Source organism: Phyllobates terribilis, unplaced genomic scaffold, assembly GCF_046119375.1.
Source record: "Phyllobates terribilis strain yellow unplaced genomic scaffold, ASM4611937v1 Scaffold_5__5_contigs__length_657084704, whole genome shotgun sequence".
NCBI lineage: Eukaryota > Metazoa > Chordata > Amphibia > Anura > Dendrobatidae > Phyllobates > Phyllobates terribilis.
Genome location: NW_027362765.1, coordinates 324,235,572 through 324,261,509, shown reverse-complemented (window position 1 = coordinate 324,261,509; position 25,938 = coordinate 324,235,572). Strand labels below are relative to the sequence as shown.

The 25,938-nt window shown below is 44.5% G+C and overlaps 1 protein-coding gene across 1 annotated transcript; it reads right to left on the bottom strand.

Moving 5' to 3' along the window:
* Window positions 1-1,142: 1,142 nt before the first annotated feature.
* LOC141271559 (uncharacterized) lies at window positions 1,143-18,246 on the bottom strand. Its single transcript, XM_073681609.1, has 2 exons — window positions 17,683-18,246; window positions 1,143-1,820 (listed from the first exon to the last, which is right to left on the bottom strand). The coding sequence occupies exons 1-2, from the start codon at window positions 18,244-18,246 to the stop codon at window positions 1,173-1,175; spliced, it is 1,212 nt and encodes a 403-aa protein (XP_073537710.1). The 3' UTR covers window positions 1,143-1,172.
* Between the last annotated feature and the right edge of the window lie 7,692 nt (window positions 18,247-25,938).

The following is a 25,938-nucleotide window of genomic DNA, read 5'->3' as shown; positions in this document are numbered from 1 at the left end:
ACCCTGAGCCACGGGACCGGGTCATCGCCACGGTGACTACAACCCCCAGCATCCCACCAAAGGCCCGGTTCCGGGTTCCCCACGCGGCCCAGGGGGCAAGTCATTTATACAATGTTCATAGACAGTGAGGTGCCTATCACAGGATGAGGCGTGTTGGACTAGCATGCATGTGCTGCTTTGTCCAGCAATGATAAGGTCCTGGTGCTAAAACAAGCATTGCAAGCAAACAAAACCACAGAGCTTGATAAGAGAGGCATCACTGAAATCTGTGTTTTAACCCCTACAGCATGCTGTCTTCAAAAATCTGCTGACAGATTCACTTTAAATGTGTTTGATCAGCGTAATGGTTAATATCAAGCAAAAGACAATGTCATTTATTATTGCTATTCAGTAAGGGCAGCCAAACCTGATTGGGTTGATACCGGGCGGCGTTTTAATATGCATTAGGCATGTTGGTGATATTGTTTGGGCTATGCAGACAGAACAATGATTAAACTTACTAAATTTCAGCTATATTTGGCTTTTAAACCTAGATAGCAGAGTCACCCATTCAATAGTCCAACCTTCAATGGCAATCACCTTTATTATGTATAGGCGCCTCCTGCTTTAAAAAGATTTGTTACAGCACTTATTAACGTCAGCAACACAATTCGTCCCTAGATAGTGGAAGCAAGTAATAGCCCCTTCCATCTCAAAATACATTGTCGAGAAGACCCATATGGAAGAACTTGTTGCTCAAGTCTTAGATACTTCTGACATTTCTTCGCTCTCGCTGATGGGTAACAGCACAGCAGTTACCAGGTTATTTTCTCACTAGCTCAACTGAAAGGTACCTGCACATAACTTAAAATGTAACATTTTTCCCTCTTTTCTCTTTCTCCTCCTCCCTCTTTCCTTGTTTTTTCTTTTTTTTTTCCTTGCTTGGGTTTTTGTTTCTCATGAACTATCTTTAGCAATATTCTAATATTTGAACAACCTGGTAGTTCAATGATGGAGTTGTTACCATTGTTCTTTTATACCCTTCATAAATGTTCATGATGTATACTTGTCTGTCTTAAAAGTCCAAAAAAAAGTTTTTTTCCTAAAGTAGCGAATCTGTGTAAAACATTTCCCATCCAGAAAGTGCAAGCAACATCTCACCTTTATTAATATTCATACTTCAGACAAGAAAATTAGTTTTGACCCATGTGAAAGCTATCAGGTTGAGCAAGGTTTGATGAGAACAGAGTCTCGGTGGTATGAAGTCTCTTGTGGGTTTTGAGACTTGCTTTGGTTGTAAAACATTTCCCACATACAGAACATGGAAAAGGCTTCTCACCAGTGTGAGTTTTCTGATGGCCTCTGAGATGTGAATTTGTCTTAAAACATTTACCACACTGAAAACATAAAAATGGCCTCTCTCCCGTGTGAATCCTGTAATGGTCCCTGAGCTCTGATTTGGTTACAAAACATTTGCCACAATCAGTACAAGAAAATGGCTTCTCCCCTGTGTGAATTCTCTCATGACCTCTGAGATTTGACTTAATTATGAAACTTTTCCCACATTCTGAACATGAATATGGTTTCTCCTTTCTATGAATTTTTTGATGAACAGCAAGATTAGAAATCTGGATGAAACATTTCCCACATTCAGAGCATGAGAATGTTTTTTCCCCTGTGTGAATTCTCTCGTGAGCTCTTAAATTTGATTTACTTTTGAAACATTTCCCACACTCAGAACATGAACATGGCTTCTCCTGTAAGGCTGTGTGCCCACGATGCGTTTTTAATGCGTTTCCGCAGCGTTTTTGCAGGAAAAAATATGCAGCGTGTGCATAAGACTTCAGGATTCTCAATCAATTTGCTGGTACAGTAAAACGTTGCGTATTTGCTGCAACATGTGCACATAGTCTGGAAATTACTTGGGGGAATGTCACAGAAACGGATTAATTTATATTTATTGGTTCGTCGTAAATTATATTTAATGGGGGGAGGGGGTACAAAGGTTATCTCTTTATATTTTTAATGTTGTGTGGCTGATTGTATATTAATGTAGAGGTACATATTTGGATTCAGGAGTGCAATGTGCGGGAGACAAGTGTGTGTGTGTGTGTGTGTGTGTGTGTGTATATATATATATATATATATATATATATATACACACACACACGTGGGTTGTGCACGCGTCTTCTTGTGCAAAGTGGCTTCGGAGATAAGTGGCAGTTATTTCAGAGGCAATGGACTAACACCCGTCTTCCTCTTCTCTTTTCACACAGGTACATGCTCTTCTCCTGCACAATTGCTCTGCTTGCTGTATATGCCGTCATCTAATGCTCTGCTCTCCTGATTCAACTCGCTGGTACAATTCTCTGCTTGATATTTCTACTTTATCTGTCCCATTCAACTCAATACTCACATATGTCTGTCCTTTCCCCACTGTAGATTTTATCTTATGTTTAGAGGTGCCAAACTGCAGAGCCTACAGAGTCCTAGCTCTGTCTTTGATCACCCAGCCATCTCCTGGTGAGATGACAAGCTGCTAATTTAGCCACAAGCAGATCCCACAATGCCCGTCACCTGATGGTTTAGTGTGCCCTATATATTTAGAAGTTCTTTAAGGGGTGCACGTTTCTTCTTGTGCAAAGTGGCTTCGGAGATAAGTGGCAGTTATTTCAGAGGCAGTTAGTCAGGGCAGGAGTCAGGTAACTAACACTTTGACCACTTACTCTCTTTTAACTATGTTTCTGTTAGCTCTCACTTTTTCCTCTAGAGTCCTCCACTTTCTAGTAACCTATCAAATCCCTACACCTAGTAAGAAACTCTTCATCTCTCCCTCCATCCTCCCCATTCATCTCACCTCCTCCTCCAAATTATTCCTCAACATTCAATCCTGGATCTCCAAACACAGACAGCCACCTCATGCTCTCTCTTGCTCCCACCTGCTAACACTTTCTCTGCTCCTCCTCACTGCTGGAGATATCCATCCAAATCCTGGTCCTCCTCGCCATATCCCCACAGTTACTTCTACCTCCTATCCACGACCTTCCACAAACTGTCGCAACCCTTCTAACCTCATACCCATCCAACTAATCCCCACTTCCTTAGTTGCTCTAACAGGAGCTCTATGGAGTGCTCGCTCCGTCTGCAACAAACTTTCCTACATCCACTACCTTTTCATTACTAACAAACTTTCCTTCCTCACCATCACCGAAACCTGGCTCACCCTCTCTGACACAGCCTCCCCAGCTGCACTTTCATATGGCGGATTCCACCTTTCCCACACCCCCCGCTCCAACGGCAAACATGGCGGAGGTGTAGGTTTTCTCCTGTCAGATACCTGCGCTTTCACCCAAATATCACTGCCACCCTCTGTTACACTCCCCTCCTTTGAGGTGCACTATGTGCGCATCTATTCCCCCTCTGACCTCCAACTGGCCGTCATTTACCGACCCCAGGGCTAGCCACCACTTTCTTAGACCACTTCACCACCTGGCTGCTTCACTTCCGTTCCACTGACATCCCCATTATCATAATGGGTGACTTCAACATCCCAATTGACACTTCCCACTCGTCTGTCTCTAAGCTCCTATCCCTCACTTCCTCCTTCGGCCTTGCTCAATGGTCTTCGGCAGCTACTCATAAAGATGGCCACACACTGGACCTCATCTTCACCCGCCCCTGTTCCCTATCTAACCTCTCTAACTCACCCCTCCCTCTCTCTGACCATAACCTCCTCACATTCTCTACCCTCTCCTCTCCAGGTACACAATCCCCACTCCACAAACTTACACACGCTTGCAGAAACCTCAAACACTTTGACCTACACTCACTCTCTGAATCACTCCTCCCTCTTACAGACATAAATTCCTTACACAATGCAGATGTTGCTGCCGCTTCATATAACACCACAATAGCTGCAGCTCTCGACTTGATCGCCCCTCTCACACATACCAAATCTCGCACAATCAACAGGCAACCCTGGCACACCAAACTTACTAAAGAACTGCAACGGACCTCGAGGGTTGCGGAGCGGAGATGGAAAAGGTCTCACTCCATCGAGCACTTCATCGCATTCAAACAATCCCTCACTATTTTCAAGTCCGCACTCACTACAGCAAAACAAACCTACTTCTCATCTCTCATATCCTCCCTGTCTCACAACCCTAAACAGCTATTTAACATTTTCAATTCTCTCCTTCGTCCCCCAGCACCTCCTCCCTCTTCTCTCATCTTAGCCGAAGACTTTGCCTCATTCTTCAAGCAGAAGATTGACACCATCAGACAAAGCTTTTGCCTAAAGTCCGCACAACCCCTCCTCATATCTACTCAACCTTCCTCCTCCAAACCCCACTTTTCCACCATTACAGAAGGTCAAGTCTCCTCTTTACTCTCCAAATCACACCTCACCACCTGCGAACTTGACCCAATCCCATCCCACCTCATCCCTAACCTTACCACAGTCTTCATCCCAACCCTAACCCACCTCTTCAACCTGTCACTAACAACCGGTGTCTTCCCCTCATGTTTCAAACATGCCGCAATCACACCCATCCTCAAAAAGCCCTCTCTTGATCCATCCTCTCTGACTAGCTACTGCCCCATATCACTTCTCACCTTTGCCTCAAAACTACTAGAACAACATGTCCACCTTGAACTGTCCTCCCACCTCTCCTCCTGTTCCCTCGTCGACCGCCTGCAATCGGGCTTCCGACCACAGCACTCGACTGAAACTGCCCTGACCAAAGTTACCAACGACCTACTAAACGCCAAATCCAAGCGACACTACTCCATCCTCATCCTTCTGGACCTGTTATCTGGCTTCGACACAGTGGACCATTCCCTCATACTACAAATTCTCTCATCTCTTGGCATCACGGACTTGGCCCTAGCTTGGATCTCCTCATACTTAACAGACAGGACATTAAGCGTCTCCCACTCATGCACCACCTCCTCATCTCGCCCCCTATCTGTCGGTGTCCCCCAAGGTTCAGTTCTAGGACCTCTGCTCTTCTCCATCTACACCCTTGGCCTGGGACAGCTCATAGAGTCTCACGGCTTTCAGTATCACCTCTATGCTGATGACACACAGATCTACCTCTCTGGACCCGATATCTCCTCCCTACTAACCAAAATCCTACAATGTCTGTCCGCTATTTCATCCTTCTTCTCTGCCAGATTTCTAAAACTCAACATGGATAAAACAGAGTTCATCATCTTTCCACCCTCTCATTCATATCCCCCATCTGACCTATCCCTCAACGTCAATGGCTGTTTGTTATGCACACGCCCGGGCTGACTGGCGTGTGCGTGATTTAGTGATTCCACTGTGCCATGAACAGGAGAGTACCTGGAGGGGCGTAACTAAGTATCAACCCGATCCGACCAAGGTCGCACGACGGCTACGACGCCGTGCACCAGGGAGGAACCGAGCAGAGGGACCAGGTGCTACTCCAGGCCAGACCCCGGACACGGCTGTTGACCCACACCGGGGAATACAGGAACAGTTAGGTTAGACTGTCGCACAGACAGGTGGGTATTGGCAGGCACGGCTGGCATGCAGACGGGTGGCACTGGCAGGCACGGCTGGAGTGCAGACAGGAGGATACTGGCAGACACGGCTGGTATGCAGACAGGAGGGTACTGACAAGTACGGCTGGCGTGCAGACGGGGAGGTACTAGCAGGTTGGAGCACAGGCTGGATAGGGTCCAGTACAGACTGGGACTCAGGAACAGAACCGCAGATGCGGTAGACAAGCAGAGCAGAGAGGAACCGCCGGAGCGGTGAGCAAGCAGAGCAGTGAGAAACCGCCGGAGCGGTGAGCAAGGCAGAGCAGGCAGGAACCGCCGGAGCGGTGAACAAGGCAGAGCAGGCAGGAACCGCCGGAGCTGTGAGCAAGGCAGAGCAGGCAGGAGCCGCCGGAGCGGTGAGCAAGGCAGAGCAGGCAGGAACCGCCGGAGCGGTGAGCAAGGCAGAGCAGGCAAGAACTGCCGGAGTGGTGAGCAAGGCAGAGCAGGCAGGAACCGCCGGAGTGGTGAGCAAGGCATAGCAGGCAGGAACCGCCGGAGCGGTGAGCAAGGCAGAGCAGGCAGGAACTGCCGGAGCGGTGAGCAAGACAGAGCAGGCAGGAACCGCCAGAGCGGTGAGCAAGACAGAGCAGGCAGGAACCGCCGGAGCGGTGAGCAAGGCAGAGCAGAGGGGGCAGGGCTCAGTTCACACAGGACAGACTGGAAAGGAAAGGCAGAACCAGATACACACAAGATACTTGCAATGAAGAAGCGAGTGGACTCTAAACTCACAAACGGAAGTACAGCGACAACGAGTAGGAGTTAGGTGCAGGTTCAGACTCTGCAGAAAAAGGGAAGGTACGGACATAGAGAAAAACAGGTAACAGGCTAGGAGAGTGTACAGACAAGAACTGACACTGCAGCGAGATACAGGAGCGGGTCTAGGTATGCGGCCCCTAGAAGGCGGGTCGAACAGGCTAGGAGCGTGTTCAGACTGTCCTGGAAATACAGCCTCCAGGAAGGTGGACAGACAGGCTAGGGTACAGTTCAGACAGGAACTGCTACTGAAAGAGATACAGGAACCAGTCTGGGAATACAGTCCCCAGAGTGGCGGAAGCAGACAAGAACAGAACAGGACCTGGCACATTCAGAGTAAAGGAGCTCACTGAATGATAGCATTGGTCAGGCACCAGCTTCCAGGTGAAGCTGGTTTAAATATCCAGTGACAGACAGCAATAGGCTGAGGATGCATTAGGGGTGCGCCCACAGCAGCTACAAGAAACAGGAAGTAACCGGGCCACCGCCCTAAGCAGTCAGAACAGAGACAAACAGACAGCATGAATAGAAGCCAGGCTAGCAGACTGGACTGAAGATCAAGTTTGCGACCTTGCATAGTGAGAGATGGTGCACCATGCAAGCCCGCCACCAGGTATGTTACACTGTTCACTCTCCCCAGTCCCACAAGCTCGCTGCCTTGGGGTAACCCTGGACTCTGATCTCTCCTTCAAACCACATATCCAAGCCCTTTCCACTTCCTGCCGACTCCAACTCAAAAATTTCTCCCGGATCCGTGCATTCCTCAGCAAAGACTCTGCAAAAACACTAGTGCATGCTCTCATCATCTCCCGCCTCGACTACTGCAACCTCCTGCTCTATGGCCTCCCTTCCAACACTCTTGCGCCCCTCCAATCTATTCTAAACTCTACTGCTCGACTAATCCACCTGTCCCCCCGCTATTCCCCGGCCTCCCCCCTCTGTCAATCCCTTCACTGGCTCCCCATTGCCCAGAGAATCCAGTTCAAAACCCTAACCATGGCATACAAAGCCATCCACAACCTGTCTCCTCCATACATCTGTGACCTAGTCTCCCGGTACTTACCTGCACGCAACCTCCGATCCTCACAAGATCTCCTTCTCTACTCCCCTCTTATCTCCTCTTCCCACAATCGCATACAAGATTTCTCCCGTGCATCGCGCCTACTCTGGGACTCTCTACCACAACACATCAGACTCTCGCCTACCATGGAAGCCTTCAAAAGAAACCTGAAGACCTACCTCTTCCAACAAGCCTACAACCTGTAGTAACCACCGCTCCACCACATTACTGCATGACCTCCTCTACCCCCACCTACTGTATCCTCACCCATCCCTTGTAGAATGTGAGCCCTCGCGGGCAGGGTCCTCGCTCCTCCTGTACCAGTCGCTGACTCATTTTGTTAAGATTATGTAAATGTTTTTGCTATGTATATCCCTATCACATGTAAAGCGCCATGGAATAAATGGCGCTATAATAATAAATAATAATAATAATATACAGTACAGACTAAAAGTTTGGACACAGCTTCTCATTTAAAGATTTTAAAATTGTACATGCACACTGAAGGCATCAAAACTATGAATTAACACATGTGGAATTATATACTTAACAAAAAAGTGTGAAACAACTGAAAATATGTCTTATATTCTAGGTTCTTCAAAGTAGCCACCTTTTGCTTTGATGACTGCTTTGCACACTCTTGGCATTCTCTTGATGAGCTTCAAGAGGTAGTCACCGGAAATGGTCTTCCAACATTCTTGAAGGAGTTCCCAGAGATGCTTAGCACTTGTTGGCACTTTTGCCTTCACTCTGCGGTCCAGCTCACCCCAAACCATCTCGATTGGGTTCAGGTCTAGTGACTGTGGAGGCCAGGTCATCTGGCGTAGCACCCCATCACTCTCCTTCTTGGTCAAACAGCCCTTACACAGCCTGGAGGTGTGTTTGGAGTCATTGTCATGTTGAAAAATAAATGATGGTCCAACTAAACGCAAACCGGATGGAATAGCATGCCGCTGCAAGATGCTGTGGAAGCCATGTTGGTTCAGTATGCCTTCAATTTTGAATAAATCCCCAACAGTGTCACCAGCAAAGCACCCCCACACCATCACACCTCCTCCTCCATGCTTCACGGTGGGAACCAGGCATGTAGAGTCCATCTGTTCACCTTTTCTGCATCGCACAAAGACACGGTGGTTGGAACCAAAGATCTCAAATTTGGACTCATAAGACCAAAGCACAGATTTCCGCTGGTCTAATGTCCATCCCTTGTGTTCTTTAGCCCAAACAAGTCTCTTCTGCTTGTTGCCTGTCCTTAGCAGTGGTTTCCTAGAGGTTATTTTACCATGAAGGCCTGCTGCACAAAGTCTCCTCTTAACAGTTGTTGTAGAGATGTGTCTGCTGCTAGAACTCTGTGTGGCATTGACCTGGTCTCTAATCTGAGCTGCTGTTAACCTGCGATTTCTGAGGCTGGTGACTCGGATAAACTTATCCTCAGAAGCAGAGGTGACTCTTGGTCTTCCTTTCCTGGTGCGGTCCTCATGTGAGCCAGTTTCTTTGTAGCACTTGATGGTTTTTGCAACTGCACTTGGGGACACATTCAAAGTTTGCCCAATTTTTCAGACTGACTGACCTTAATTTCTTAAAGTAATGATGGCCACTCGTTTTTCTTTACTTAGCTGCTTTTTTCTTGCCATAATACAAATTCTAACAGTCTATTCAGTAGGACTATCAGCTGTGTATCCACCTGACTTCTGCACAACACAACTGATGGTCCCAACCCCATTAAGTGGCAAGAAATACCACTTATTAAACCTGACAGGGCACACCTGTGAAGTGAAAACTATTTCCGGTGACTACCTCTTGAAGCTCATCAAGAGAATGCCAAGAGTGTGCAAAGCAGTCATCAAAGCAAAAGGTGGCTACTTTGAAGAACCTAGAATATAAGACACATTTTCAGTTGTTTCACACTTTTTTGTTAAGTATACAATTCCACATGTGTTAATTCATAGTTTTGATGCCTTCAGTGTGAATGTACAATTTTCATAGTCATGAAAATACAGAAAAATCTTTAAATGAGAAGGTGTGTCCAAACTTTTGGTCTGTACTGTATGTATATACAGTATATATATATATATATATTCTATATGTGACCTTGTTATTTGTTATTTTTAGGGCTGCGGTGATCAGTGTGACAAGACGAGTCATGGCTGGGAGATGTCGACATGAAGGTCTGACCAGATGGAGAAGAAACAACAGAAACCGGCTCTGATCAGAAGAGACGTCAGCGATCACTGGATGTAAGTATTTATTCTGTATCTGCACTGTATGACTTGGAGTAATACTGTTATTTGTAAAATCACTTAGGCCACATTCTCATTTTTGTGTGAAATGTCCATGAGCTGCCAGATTTTTTTATTAGATGGCACACAGACTCAGAGTTTTATAAATCCATTCACATATCTGTGAAAGTCACAGATCCGAGAATGAGATCTGCGAGACTCAAATCATGTCCTGTTCTGATCCGATTTTGAAGATCAGAATAGGACTTACTCAGTGGGTCTGTGTGCTGTTTCAAAGAAAAAGAAAATTAAGCAGGACACTGATGCAGAAATGTAGCCTTATTATATATATAGAGCAGTCCCTTAGTGTATAATGTACTCACTTATTATGGATAGCACAGTCCTTAAAGGAGTATTCTAATCTCCAAGTTCCTATTTCAATATGTTGTAGGTATAATAATAGTAACAAATACCTCCAATTAGAAATGTAGTATAGTTCTCCTAATTAGCTATGTCACTTACCCCATGTGCAGGCATTGCAGTAGCTTAGGTATCCATGGTTACAACTACACACATATTGTTAGTTAGTCAGCTGTTGGTGGTCGTAACCATAGATACTGTGAGGCAGTGACGGGGATCGTATACGAGGGACGTTATATCTCCCCCAGAATGTGTACAGAGACCTATTAAAACCATTGGAGTGCATTGCAGTCACAGACACAGCTGCAATGCAGGAATGAAGGTGAGCATTGACCTGGTCAGACTACCTGGCTAAGGCAGATTAAGTAAAACCCGGCAGGGCCTTCATTTCTTGGAGGAGGTCACAGGAGGCAGTGGGGCGGCCTCCTCCCTCCAACCCGGGTTTTCCAGTGGCTCTTGCCACAGGTCCTTTAAAACCCCTGCACTAAGGATTAGTGTTGTTCTGCGTTGGAACCTGCTAGGTTTATACCTAATTTTGCTGGGCGGACGGCGGCCCTGACCGATCTCTTGGAAGGGAAAAAAAATCGGTAATGGTCCAGTGGAACTCTCAGGCAGAAGAAGCTTTTCAGTCCCTGAAGTTGACCCTGTGTGGACAGCCGGTCCTCATCAGCCCCAACTTCAAGGAAACCTTCATGCCTCGGAGGTAGGCCTAGGGGCGGTATTGTCACAAAAAGTGAATGGTGAAGAGCACCCGATCACCTACTTAAGTAGAAAACTTGTCCCGGTAGAGAAAAACTATAGCGTGGTAGAGAAGGAGTGTTTGGCTATTAAGTGGGCCTTGGAATCGCTACGTTATTATTTACTCGGGCGTCAGTTCCGCTTGGTGACGGACCACTCACCTTTGGTATGGGTGAGAAATGCCAAGGAGAGGAATGCGCGAGTCACCAGGTGGTTCCTATCACTGCAAAATTTCAGTTTCTCTGTAGAACATCGCCCTGGGAAGTTGCAGGGAAACGCGGATGCCCTGTCCCGGGCACCGTGTATGATGGCAAATGTTCAACCCCAAAAGTTTGAACAGAGGGGGGGGATATGTGAGGCAGTGACCGGGATCGTATACGAGGGACGTTATATCTCCCCCAGAATGTGTACAGAGACCTATTAAAACCATTGGAGTGCATTGCAGTCATAGACACAGCTGCAATTCAGGAATGAAGGTGAGCATTGACCTGGTCAGACTACCTGGCTAAGGCAGATTAAGTAAAACCCAGCAGGGCCTTCATTTCTTGGAGGAGGTCACAGGAAGCAGTGGGGCGGCCTCCTCCCTCCAACCCGGGTTTTCCAGTGGCTCTTGCCACAGGTCCTTTAAAACCCCTGCACTAAGGATTAGTGTTGTTCTATGTGGGAACCTGCTAGGAGCACAGCAGGGAAGCTCAGCAGGATTGAAGGTGGCTGAACCCACTCCTGGGAAGCCTCTGCACCTGTCAGGCTCTGAGCGGCGCGATGCGGCCGTTGCCCCTGGCAACCGTTGTTTATGGACTCATGTTAACCCGGCTGCGAACCGGAGGACTTTCTGTTTACCCGTGAGTTGCTGAATAAAAGCTGTTTATGTTGGACTTGCTTGGGTCGCTGCCTCAGTTACTGCATGGTGTGAACACCGCCGCCTTACAGCTTGGTGGAGAAAGCGGGCATAGTGACTGAGGCATACCCCCACTGGCAGCTGCATGGCCACAATCCGACCTGCCACCTTTCAGTTCCACCCCGTGGACTAAATGGAGGAGCTGTACAAACAGTGGATACTCTCCCAGCAGCAGAGTGATCAGCAGCAACAGTTACTGTACCAGCAGCAGCAGAAAACAACCGAACTGTTGCTCCAACAGATTGTTGCCATGCGGGAGACGCCGACGGCACCAGCCCCGGAACGTTGAGAGGTCCAGGACAAGGTTCGCTCAGCGTTGAGGAAGATGGGACCGGAGGACGACGTGGAAGCCTTCCTGACCATTTTTTTTTTCAAACATCATTTTTATTTGGTTTTTAAACATAACAAATCATAGAAAAACAAATAAGAACAAATAGAACAGAGCCAGGATGTACAGAATAATAAACCTGTACACAAATCACGTACCATAAATGATCAATAAGTTCCGGTTAGCTGGCTTAACAAATAGACATCTAAACTAAGTATTAGCAAGTTACAGTCATCTACAATCAATGGAATTAATTAAATAACGATAAATTGTGATGATTATCTCCCCTGCTTTAGTTAACACGTAAGAGTCCTAGGTTATTATTTAGATCCTCCAGAATATACCATTCTGTAGAAGTAAATGGTTGGACAATTTTATTCTTTTCAGACATAGAACGGCATGTTATAATAAACTGTTTCCATTTTGATAGTAATTTCCCAGCTTGCTGTTCCTTGTTACTAAGGGCGTCTAATTGCTCCACTCCCATAAAATGTTTCATTTGGATTATTAGCTCTGCTATGGGGGGAATGATAGGATCCAGCCAATGTTTAAGTAACTGTTTTTTTGCCAGGAGGAGTAGAGTATGAAGCAGTTTTGGGGGGCCTTTCGATTTCTGGTCAGGGTTTTCTGGTTTATCCCAATGATGTAATATTGCTACATATGGAGAGAGAGTGTATCCTGGGCCCCAAATAGTCTTTATCACATCTGAGACTTGATTCCAGTATACTGTTGAATCAGGGCAGGACCATAGGCCGTGCATAAGATCAGAGTATGGGTGATGACATTTAGGGCATGCAATCATACTATTTGACAAGGGATCTTTTTTCGGTATGTTAAAAGCGTAAATGGCCCCGTGTATTATTTTATACTGAGTCTCTCTCCAAGATTCGTTTATAATGTATTTTCTAAATATATTCCAACCCGATCTGATTTTAGTAGGGATTTCAACATCATCTAATTGTGCCTTCCAATATTTAAAGAAGACATCAGGGTGTATCTTTAATAAATTAGATTTCATAGCCGAGTAAAGACTAGAAATTGAGGGAGTACCAGTTGGAGATAGTAAAATTACATCTAATTCGTTTTGAAAGGTCTCGAAGGTGACATCCTTTAAGTTTGACATAATGGATAATCTAATTTGTTCAAATTGGAGGCCATGATGAAGAGGTAGGTCATATTTACCTATACATTCTGGGAACGTCAACCATCTCCGATCGCTTGGGTGGAGTAGGTGGGATATGTTATGAATACCTGCTTGCTGCCATTTAAGAAATAATTTATTTTCACTGCCCTGTGGAAATTCCAGATTCCGCCATAGCGGCAGGTGCTTAGAAACTCTGAAAGAAAGGCCATATTTCTTTCTAACCGCTTTCCAAGCGGAAATGGTGTCTTTAAGAGTCACAGATTTTTTGATTGCTGGGGGTAGAGAAGAGTAGCGAGAGTGTAGAAGTGCGGTTAAATTAAAGGGGTAAGCATAGTCTGATTCCAAAGAGTAATCAGAGTATGTATCTCTTTTGTGGAGCCAGTCAATTATGTAGCGAAAAAGACAAGCCAGGTTATAATTTCTTATACTCGGAAAATTGATGCCTACATCATCCTTGGACGACATAAGTTTGTCAAGACTAATCCTAGGAGGTTTTCCTCTCCATATAAAATGACTGAATGCCTTATTAAGTGTGATTACGTCGGAGTGTTTCAATAGTAATGGCAGAGTTTGGAGCTGATACATAATTTTCGAGGTGCTTATCATCTTAACGAGATGCGCCCTACCCAAGAAAGACAAGGGCAAATCCTGCCACGACTTCAACTGATCAGTAATTTTTTTGATGAGGGGGGGATAATTTAATGTATATACAGAAGAAGGTAGCCGTCCTATTTTTATACCCAGATAGGTAATATGGTATGTAGTTATGTTAAGATCACAAAAAGATTTCTTTGGGTAGAGTTTCATACCCTTTTCAGTTAATGGTAGCAATTCACATTTTTTAGTGTTTATTTTGAAACCAGAATATGAGCCAAAATTCTTAAGTAGATCCAACACCAGAGGTAAATGTAGGAAGGGATCTGACATGAACAGAATGATGTCATCTGCAAAAAAAGCCGCCTAAACTGATTTTTTGTTAAATTGGATGCCCGAAAAAGTTCTAGGGTCTGACAAAATACGGACTAAGGGTTCTATAGCCAGATTAAAAAGTAAGGGGGATAGAGGACATCCTTGTCTCGTTCCCTTTTCAAGAGGGAAGGGAGAGGATAGATAACCCGGGGTATATACCTGGGCTTTAGGAGACGTGTATAAATTACGAATGTGAATAAAAAAGGGGCCTGACAATGACATTTTAGTCAAAACCATGTGTATCCAAACCCAACTTATATTATCAAAGGCTTTTTCGGCGTCAAGGGAGATAATTGCTGTGGAACCCTTTAGATCAGGAGTAGAGTGGATTTTATCAAGCGCCAATAATACTTTCCTAATATTTAGTGCGGCTGCGCGACCTTTAGCAAAGCCTGTTTGTGCAGGGGATATAAGGTGGGGTAGAATGGAGGCCAGTCTATCAGCCATTATTTTGGATAAAAGCTTAATGTCGATATTTATAAGTGAAATCGGTCTGTATGAATTGGGGGATAATGGATCTTTGTCTGGCTTTAGTAATAATTTGACATAAGCCATATTTGCGGAAGGAAAAATAGGATTGCCACAAATTATCTTGTTGAAGATCAGTACTAATAGCTGGGACACCTCTTCCGTTAAGGATTTAAAGAAGTTAGAAGTGTATCTGACGCGCCCCCTGGGCCAGTGTTGTTTGGGGGATACCCGGAGCCGGATCAGATGGGGGTTGTAGTCTCCGAGTGGCGGTGACCCGGTCCGTGCCCAGGGTGTCAAGCTCAGTGTGTGGCAGTCCTACAGATGTTACTGGATGTTCTTTAGTGTCGACTACGCCACCCGTTGATTTGCGGTCACTACGGCCGCCGCTGCAGCAGGGTCCGCTGAGGCTGGTGGTGTGTGTGCAGCTCAGGTAGTATAACCCCCAACGGGAGGGGTATAGCCTCAGGGGGTCAGTTGCAGAGGATGGTGGTTGTGGAGGTGCAGTGAGGATGGTAATGAAACTCAGAGTCGGGCTGTGCAGTTCAGGGTTTTTACTTACTGCTTTTGTGTTGGTCACTCCGGCCTTGAGTGACCACCCGAGCCGTGCTGCGTCCACCAGGTCCTGGACTCGGCCAACCCCCAGGTGATTCTGGAGCGTGTTCCTGAGCTCCCTTTCTGACTTGTCCTTTCTACTGGCCGTTCCCACCAGGGATCCACTTATGTCCGGCTCCCTCGGGTCTCTTGTTGGTCAAGCCTCCTCTGGGCTCCCTGACCCTATGCTTGGTATGCCTTTCTAGTGGATTTGGTGAGGGTCGTGGCAGATCCTGCCCACTACCTCCGGTTCCTGGCTAAGGTGTGCTTTTCTCTCTGCCAGCTTGGGATCCGGTACCCTTGTGCCAACTCTTCACCCTCTGGTCTAATTTTGGGTTCTTGGAGTTCCCTCTTCACCCCCTCTGGGTCCTTCTTTTTCTCCTCTCTCTCACTCTCTTGGCCTTGGAGCTGGCTGAGCTGCTCTGCTTGTCTGACCAAACCTCTACAAAAGACCCAGTTCTAAGATGGTTCCCACCTTATATACTCCCTCTATGTGTGAGCTCAGGTGACCAGCACCCAATGAGCTCCTAGCATTACCCAGACTGCTCCCCCTATCTGCCCCTACACTACTGGGATGTTCCACCCCCCCTCCCACTCCAGCCAGGGACAGACACTGTCGTACCTGCACATTTCTCTAGTGGGAGTACCATCGGTCTGTCCCCCGGAAATGGGATGTATGTAGTGCATGCAGCCTACTGAGCTCAGTTCCACACTCCATCCTTACCCGGGAGTGGAATACCACACCTCTGGCTTGAGGTGTAATACCCCTGTAGCAGCCGAATCCTCAGGGTGCTACATATCCATCAGGTCCCGGGGCTTTGTTTGGTTTCAAATTTTTAATTTCTCTTGGTGTGCCGAATTGTGATATAAGAACTCGTTCCACCAAATCTTGAGAGAGGAAATAAAAGAGTCGTCTTTGCAAAAATGATCTGGAAATTTCCACAAGAAGTCTGGGCCCCAAGGGAAATCCCTTGACAGTTCCATCCTCACTGGAGCATGATCAGAAATAACAATATCATCAGTTTGCACCGTTACCAATTTAGCCAACAGAGGAGAAGATACAAAAAAGTAGTCAATACGAGACCAAGAGTCGTTGGCATGTGAGAAGTGTGTATATTCTCTACTACTGGGGTTCAAAAACCTCCATGAATCAATTAATTGGCAACTAGACAAAAAAGGTGCCAGTGCTTTGTCATGCGAGGTAACCGATTGCGGAGTACCAGTAGTGTTTTTCCTATCCTCATGAACTGAAACCACCAAGTTAAAGTCTCCACCTATTATTTTGTTACGGTTGGAGTCAAATAGGAGTCTAGTCTCCAATTGTTTAAAAAAAGGTTTGTTGCCTATATTAGGCGCATATGCATTGTAGATAGAGAAGGTTCCACAAGACGTAGATAATGTTAATTGAATCAACCTCCCTTCTCCATCCTGCTGCTGACTTATGACCTGATGTATAAACTGCTTATTAATAAGGATTAAGACTCCAGCCTTTCTATCTACGGACGGTGAACCATAGATACCACCAACCCATAACTTCTTCATGCGGGGGAAATCTGCTTCAGGCAAATGCGTTTCTTGTAGCAGGGCTATGTCAGGCTTTAAACGTTTTAAATGTCTAAGGATTTTCATCCATTTTTGGGGAGAACGCAAACCCTTAACATTCCAAGATACGATATACATATTCAAAGACTGTAAAGATAGACAGTTTGGTGAACAACTTATAAAATAATGATGACATGTCGTTAAATTACATACTAACGAGCAAAGCTTGAACATGTGAAACAAACTCAAAAAACAATATACAAAAGTTTTAAAGAACTGACCTAGCAAGAGCGTAAACATTTTTAACTGCTCGCTAGGGAAAAGACTATCTTCTGGGCTTCACTTCTGCCCGACCATGTGTGTAATATAACAGATTACAATTAAATTTAAAATAAGATTCAAATTCAAACCTAACTCCCCCCTTAATTGAGGTGATTTATCAAAATGTTCTAAACCAATTGCCTCCATAAAAGACTTTCACTCCAGGGCCATCAGGCGTATAAAAGGAGAAACTCCTTTAGTCAGCGATTGTTATAGCTCTGGTCTCCTTTGTCTCCTCATTTTGTGGGTCTCCTAGGGGACCGTGAACTAGAGGGAGTTTTTGCTTGGAGGGTCTGTTCAGGACTGGCCCCAGAGTCTAGGAGACTGTTGACAAAAGAGTCTGCCTTATCAGGTGAGATAAATTCCCAGAAGCAGCCATCAGTGTCTTTCAGGCGTAGAGTAGCCGGGTAGCGTAGTTGAAAGCGGATTTTTTTCTTTGTGCAGTCTGGTGCATAAAGCGCTGAAGGCCTTCCTTTTCCTGGTTACTTCAATTGAGTAGTCTTCGAAAAGCAGGATTCTATGGCCTTGAATGATCAATGGGTGGTTTAATTGTTTGTAGGCTCGGATAATATCAGCTTTATCATTGAAATCCAAAAATTTCATAATGAGTTGTCTTGGCCTTGTAGTATTGTGGGCTCCAGAGACAGAGGGTGGAGGACCAATTCTGTGGACCCTTTCTACCTTTTTACCTTCAGATAATTTTATGGCTTTTGGAACTTCGTTCTCACATAAGGGCTTCAGAGTGTTCTGCTGATATGATTCAGGTAGACCCACCAAATGCAGGTTGCTCCTGCGAGAGCTGTTCTCAAGGTCATCTATACGGTCTCTCAGAATTGAGTATTCACGAGCCATAGCCACTATTTTGGAGTGGTCCTCATTTGAATCATCTTCAATGTTTGATATTCGTGATTCTAGCTCAGTGAGCTGTTCGGCTTGTTCTTCCTGTCTAGTCTGAAGATCCATCAGGGCAGTATTTAGTGTGGATTGGATTATGATTTTGATTTCAGGAAGTAGCCTGGCAGTGACCTCAGCCGCTAGTTCTGAAGGGTCCATTTGTGATTCCCCTTTTCTCAAGGTAGAATTGCGGGGTGTTTTAGGGGGTTGACGTAGATCCCCTCCATCTTCAAGATGGACGTGCTGTTCCTCTTGGTCTGGGGTAGGAGCCATATTATGAAGATTGGGGAAGTCAGAATGATTGTAAGAGGAAGATTGTTTTTGCCCGCTACGGAGAAGGTAGCGGTCCATATAGGCCAAAGATAATTTTCGAAGATGACCTTCAGCTGTGTGAAAATTACAAAAAATTTCTGAGCTGTGGGGTCAAAAATTAGGAGTTTGGAGGAGATGTACAGGATGTGAGAGCAAGAGCAGGTAAACAGAGATCACATGGTCGGTGCCTGAACCGGAAGACTCACAGAATCATGGCCCGTAGATAGTGGTTACTTCTTGGTAAGGAATGGAGTGAAACCAGAGCCGGTTGTCTAATGTCCAGTAAAAAATTTTTACATATAGAGAATTGAGAAGGAGGTTAGTAAGTCTCAGAAAGTAATAGAGCTTATGTTTCCCCTCTTTTGGAGTGTGGTTTTTGAGATATCCACTAGATGGCGCTCAGATATTGAGCCTGATTCTTTCTGGGGTGAGGGTCTGTTTTGAAAAAATAGTCCCAGTGTGGCCTTTATGATTGGTACTATAGAGGAGCCTGTGGTTAAGTTGAAATTAAAATTCAATCTTTGAATTAATGGCTCTGCAGGACGGCAACCGAGGGCAGCGGCAACAAGTAGATGTGTGTGGGGGGATTGCAAGATGGCGGCGACGTTTGCAAGCGTATTCCCCTGCTCAACCACCGCAAGTTCCCCGGCGCTCACCAGACACTCCAGGCTCGTCTGTAGCTGCAGATCATCCGGTCCTAGTCGCTCGGGGCACCGCTCTCCTCCGCGATACGGCCGCCGACACCTGCGCCACTCACCCTGGGACCTCCCGGCTCCACCGCCGCCACTTTCCACAGGCTCCGGATAACAGCCAGGTTCCGCTCCCCAGCCACCCCCGGGTGGTGAGTTGATTATCGGACTCGGTGATGAAGGGGAGGTGAGGGAGGGGGTGTTGGAGCAGGGTAAGAAGAGAAAAATAAAAGTCTGCGTGCCACACCTGCACCAGTGATTCAAGGCCCCGGCCGTGGATCTGATCTTTTCCTCGTTCTGAGAGTGGCTGAGTCTTCTGCCGTCACCTCCAGAATATTGCAGGAGAGCCGAGGTCTGTAAAAAATTATTTTTCTCAGAGTTTTAGTAGGTTTAGAGGCCCCAAAATGAGGGTAGAATGTGGGAGCTGAAGTGAAGCACGTCTTCACAGCCTGCATATTTATTTTCTTAACAAGACGGTTTTAATGCCCCTCAGAAAAGTGGTGGAGATCGCAGTAGCTTAACAAGACGGTTTTAATGCCCCTTACAAGAGCCATACAGTACAGCATCTTAAAAACATTATTCCCATTATTGGGGAGTGTGTCTCCCATAGTCTTTGCTTATGCCTTCCAAGCAAAAGCTGCCAAAAATTAGGATGGAGGAACTTGCAATGCCCCTTACAAGAGCCATGCAGTACAGCATATTACAAACATTATTCCCATGATTGGGGAGTGGGTCTCCCATAGACTTTGCTTATGCCTTCCAAGCAAAAGCTTCCAAAAATTAGGACGGAGGAACTTGCAATGCCCCTTACAAGAGCCATGCAGTACAGCATATTACAAACATTATTCCCATGATTGGGGAGTGTGTCTCCCATAGTCTTTGCTTATGCCTTCCAAGCAAAAGCTGCCAAAAATTAGGACGGAGGAACTTGCAATGCCCCTTACAAGAGCCATGCAGTACAGCATATTACAAACATTATTCCCATTATTGGGGAGTGTGTCTCCCATAGTCTTTGCTTATGCCTTCCAAGCAAAAGCTGCCAAAAATTAGAAGGAAATACAATGCCCGTTCGAAGAGTCGTGGAGGTTAAAGTTAATTAAAAACAACATTTCAATGCCCCTTGAAAGAGCTGTGGAGTTCAGAGTGGTTTAACAAGACGCTTTTAATGCCCCTCAGAAGAGATGTGGAGGTCCCAGTAGCTTAACAAGACGGTTTTAATGCCCCTCGGAAAAGTGGTGGAGGTCCCAGTAGCTTAACAAGACGCTTTTAATGCCCCTCAGAAGAGACGTGGAGGTCGCAGTAGCTTAACAAGACGGTTTTAATATCCCGCAGAAGAGACGTGGAGGTTCCAGTAACTTAACAAGACGCTTTTAATGCACCTCGGAAAAGTGGTGGAGGTCGCAGTAGCTTAACAAGACGCTATTAATGCCCCTCAGAAGAGACATGGAGGTCGCAATAGCTTAACAAGACGGTTTTAATGCCCCTCAGAAGAGACGTGGAGGTCGCAGTAGCTTAATAAGACGCTTTTAATGTCCCTCAGAAGAGACGTGGAGGTCGCAGTAGCTTAACAAGACGGTTTTAATGCCCCTCAGAAGAGATGTGGAGGTCCCAGTAGCTTAACCAGATGCTTTTAATCCCCCTCGGAAAAGTGGTGGAGGTCGCAGTAGCTTAACAAGACGCTTTTAATGGCCCTCAGAAGAGATGTGGACACTTTTTTAGATACAAATGGCCCAAAAGTGTATAATACAGAGGTTTGAACCGTGGAACTGCAAAACCACACTTGTATTTCTCGGGCCTACACCAGACTATTTTCAACAGATATATTTGTGTCTGAACAATCAGGAGACACTATTATTTATTTTTTACGGCAAAAAATGTCAAAAGCAGGATAATAGAGATTTTTTACCGTGGAACAGCAAAACCACACTTCTGTCTCTCTGGCCTACACCAGACTATTTTCAACAGAAATATTTGTGTCTGAACAATCAGGAGACACTATTATTTTCTTTTTATGGCAAAAATTGCCAAAAGCAGGATAATACAGAGATTTGACCCGTGGAACTGCAAAACCACACTTGTATTTCTCGGGCGTACACCAGACTATTTTCAACAGATATATTTGTGTCTGAACAATCAGGAGACCCTATTATTTATTTTTTATGGCAAAAAATGCCAAAAGCAGGATAATAGAGATTTTTTACCGTGGAAAAGCAAAACCACAGTTATAATTTACTGGTGTATACCAGACTTTTTTAAATATATATATTTGCGGCTGAACAGTGAGCGACACACTCAAACTGTTTTTTTTAGATACAAATGGCCCAAAAGTGGATAATACAGAGGTTTGAATTGTGGAACTGCAAAACCACACTTGTATTTCTCGCGCCTACACCAGACTATTTTCAACAGATATATTTGTGTCTGAACAATCAGGAGACACTATTATTTATTTTTTACGGCAAAAATTGTCAAAAGCAGTATAATACAGAGGTTTGAACCATGGAACTGCAGAACCACACTTGTATTTCTCGGGCCTACACCAGACTATTTTCAACAGATATATTTGTGTCTGAACAATAAGGAGACACTACGGTTTTTCTTTACAGCAAAATATGCAAAAAAGCAAGATAATACAGAGATTTGACCCGTGGAACTGCAAAACCACACTTGTATTTCTCGGGCCTACAACAGACTATTTTCAACAGATATGTTTGTGTCTGAACAATCAGGAGACACTATTATTTTTTTTTTACGGCAAAAAATGCGAAAAGCAGGATAATAGAGATTTCTTACCGTGGAACAGCAAAACCACAGTTATAATTTACTGGTGTATACCAGACTTTTTTAAATATATATATTTGCGGCTGAACAGTGAGCGACACACTCAAACTGTTTTTTTTTAGATACAAATGGCCCAAAAGTGGATAATACAGAGGTTTGAACTGTGGAACTGCAAAACCACACTTGTATTTCTCGGGCCTACACCAGACTATTTTCAACAGATATATTTGTGTCTGAACAATCAGGAGACACTATTATTTATTTTTTACGGCAAAAATTGCCAAAAGCAGTATAATACAGAGGTTTGAACCATGGAACTGCAGAACCACACTTGTATTTCTCGGGCCTACACCAGACTATTTTCAACAGATATATTTGTGTCTGAACAATAAGGAGACACTACTGTTTTTCTTTACAGCAAAATATGCAAAAAAGCAGGATAATACAGAGATTTGACCCGTGGAACTGCAAAACCACACTTGTATTTCTCGGGCCTACAACAGACTATTTTCAACAGATATGTTTGTGTCTGAACAATCAGGAGACACTATTATTTTTTTTTTACGGCAAAAAATGTGAAAAGCAGGATAATAGAGATTTCTTACCGTGGAACAGCAAAACCACAGTTATAATTTACTGGTGTATACCAGACTTTTTTAAATATATATATTTGCGGCTGAACAGTGAGCGACACACTCAAACTGTTTTTTTTAGATACAAATGGCCCAAAAGTGGATAATACAGAGGTTTGAACCGTGGAACTGCAAAACCACACTTCTGTCTCTCTGGCCTACACCAGACTATTTTCAACAGATATATTTGTGTCTGAAAAATCAGGGAGACACTATTATCTTTGTTTTTACGGCCAAAAATGCCAAAAGCAGGATAATAGAGATTTTTTACCGTGGAACAGCAAAACCACACTTCTGTCTCTCTGGCCTACACCAGACAATTTTCAACAGATATATTTGTGTCTGAAAAATCAAGGAGACGCTATTATTTTTTTTACAGCAAAAAATGCCAAAAGCAGGATAATAGAGATTTTTTACCGTGGAACAGCAAAACCACACTTCTGTCTCTCTGGCCTACACCAGACTATTTTCAACAGATATATTTGTGTCTGAAAAATCAGGGAGACACTATTATTATTTTTTTTACGGCAAAAAATGCCAAAAGCAGGATAATAGAGATTTTTTACCGTGGAACAGCAAAACCACACTTCTGTCTCTCTGGCCTACACCAGACTATTTAAACAGATATATTTGTGTCTGAAAAATCAGGGAGACACTATTATTTTATTTTTTTTACGGCAAAAAATGCCAAAAACAGGATAATAGAGATTTTTTACCGTGGAACAGCAAAACCACAGTTATAATTTACTGGTGTATACCAGACTTTTTAAAATATATATATTTGCGGCTGAACAGTGAGCGACACACTCAAACTATTTTTTTTATATGCAAATGGCCCATGGAACTGCAAAACCACAGTCCTATTTCTCTGACCTACACCAGACTATTTTCAACAGACATATTTGTGTCTGAAAAATCAGAGACACACTTTTTTTGGGGGGGGGGGACGAGGGGACACCAAAAGGTTAATAAGACGGGTATTTGTTCAGTGTGAAGGAGGAAAAATAAAGAGGATTTAGATGAAAAAAAAAAGTTTTTTCCTGGCCCCCGAGACCTGGAGCTAAGTCCAGCAATTTCAGCAACAGGAGCACACAGGACTGTAATACAGCGTTTGCTTGTATAACCACTGCATCTCCTATACAGCCTGCCTGCTTGATATCTGGGATGGATATTAGTCCTGAGAAGGACTGTTTGTTTGATCTGGCTGCCTTTACAGACCCTACACTAACTATTTCGCAGGATATATCTCTACCTAAATCAGCAGCGCTGTCCCTACACTGTCTGATCCGGAGCGACTGTGTCCAAGATGGCGGCGCCCGGTTTTAAATACTCAAGGTGACGCTGTGCGGCCAGCTAATCACTGTAATGCCCACAAACAACATGACTGCGGCATTACAGTGACTGGCTGGCAATCCCTGCATGTTCATTGGCTCTGTAAAGAGCGCCAAACATGCAGGGCGGAGACCCGAGCTCCCACCCGAGTAACCCAGAAATGCTCGGTGCTCGCTGAACATCCCGAGTAGCGTGATGCTCGGGCGAGTACCGAGCTGTGTCGAGCATGCTCGCTCAACACTAGTCCTTTGTCAAAGACATAAACTTCCTTATCAGCTTTAATACCCAGGTTATTCTCCATCTCTTAAAATGTCTTTTCAGCATTCTCACTTTGAAATCTGTCATACTGCAGAGCAGTAGATGCGTGTCCTGTGCAGTCATGGACTGCGCTTCTCTATCTGTCATCTGATGGACAACTCTAGGTTTGGTGAATGTCGGGAGATTGTGACCTGCCTGACTGCATTGTGCCAGCTGTAAAGTTTGGTGGAGGAGGATAATGCTATGGGGTTGTTTTTCAGGGGTCAGACTTGGCATCTTAGTTCCATTGAATGGATTTCTTAATTTATCAGCATAGAAGACATTATGGACAAATGTATGCTTCCAACATTGTGGGAACAGTTTTTTAGAAGGCCCTTTTCTCTCTCAACATGACTATGATCCAGTGCACAAAGCAAGGTCTATCAAGGCAAGGTTGGGGGAGTTTGGTGTGGAGGAACCTGACTGGTTGCACAGAGTTCTGACCTCAACCCCATCCACACCTTTGGGATGAACTAAAGTGGAGATTGTTAACCAGGACTACCCATCCAGCATCAATGTATGACGTCACAAATGCTCTTATGAATGAAGGGGCAAAAATTCCCACACACACCTCCAAAATCTTGTAGAAAGGGACCAACTCCAAATTAATGCCTATGGATTTAGAATGGGATGTCATAAAATTCAGTATCCTGATACTTATGTCCATATGGTGTATATCTATAATAACAATATAAGAAAAGCATTGGATTATAAGACGCTTCTGCGCCTATGAGTTCATGGGTTTATGTGTGTATGGGGTGGTGTTTCCTATCATTTCTAATAATTTGCTGTATCCGATTATTTGCATACATTTATAAATCCTCCATTGACTTATACATAATTATATTGAATATCATTGGCTGCAGGGCGCATTCTAGAATGTTGTGACATCTCAGGATCAGCACCATGGTCACCTCTGCCTGGACATTATGACATCACGAGGAATATATAAGCAACCGCTCACCCAGCATTCCATTGAGGGTTATAGAAGGAGTTAGTTACAGAGTGAGTATACATGTCTTCTACTCCTGGATTGTCCTTATTATTTCCCATTTTTGATCTATATGAGTTTCTGATTTCTTATGACAAGCTTCCTCTACTTCTCAATTCTCATATCCCATACATTTTTAATGAGAAAACCTTATATTTGTTAATTAGTTATGGCAATATGTACTATTGATAAAATTGATACTTAAGATTGGGCTATTTATAAGAACCTCTCTATTTGTCCAATTTAGGTTTTCGTGATTATTTCTACTAGAAAAATGACGAGCAAACAACGGAGAGCAATTTATGTAAGTCCGTAATAAGGAAAGTCATGTAATTCAGGATAGTGATTGTAACACTGTGTCTATACGTATAGATAAAAATGAATTTGTGTTGTCTGATGTCCATTCTTTATGAACGGCCAAATGCCTGGACCAATCGGGTCAGTACGATTATGACAAAACCAAAGTTGCATTTTTTTATTTTTATGTAAATGGGATATCCGGGACTTTGTAAAAAAAAAAAAAAACTGTTGCTACCTTCCTGCCTGTTGTGCCCAGCACCATTCTTCACTGGCACATTCAACTGCCGGTGATTCAACTGCCTCTGCTGACGTCATGTTGGCAGATTGGCGGCTTCCTTTCCGCTCTGTTGATGGGGCGTGACTGCCGACATCATGCTGATTGACAGCCGACTTCCCCAGTTTGGCAGCGGGCCGCTCTGTGCCAGTATAGAATGACGCCAGGCACAGGAGGCAGATAGGTAGCAACTACCTGCCTGTTAGTGATTAGGCACATTTTTTTTCCTTTTTACAATATCCTGGATTTCCCCTGTAAGTGGTGAAAAAAAATTCAGAAATTCTTAAAAAAAATAAAATGGCTTAAGTCCCATTTTCGAATGCTCATAACATTTTTATTTGATGGTCAATGGAGCTGTGCGATGTTTTTAGTGTGGTAAACTGATATATCTATTGATACTATTTTAGGGTACTTATGTTGCTTTAATTGCTTCTT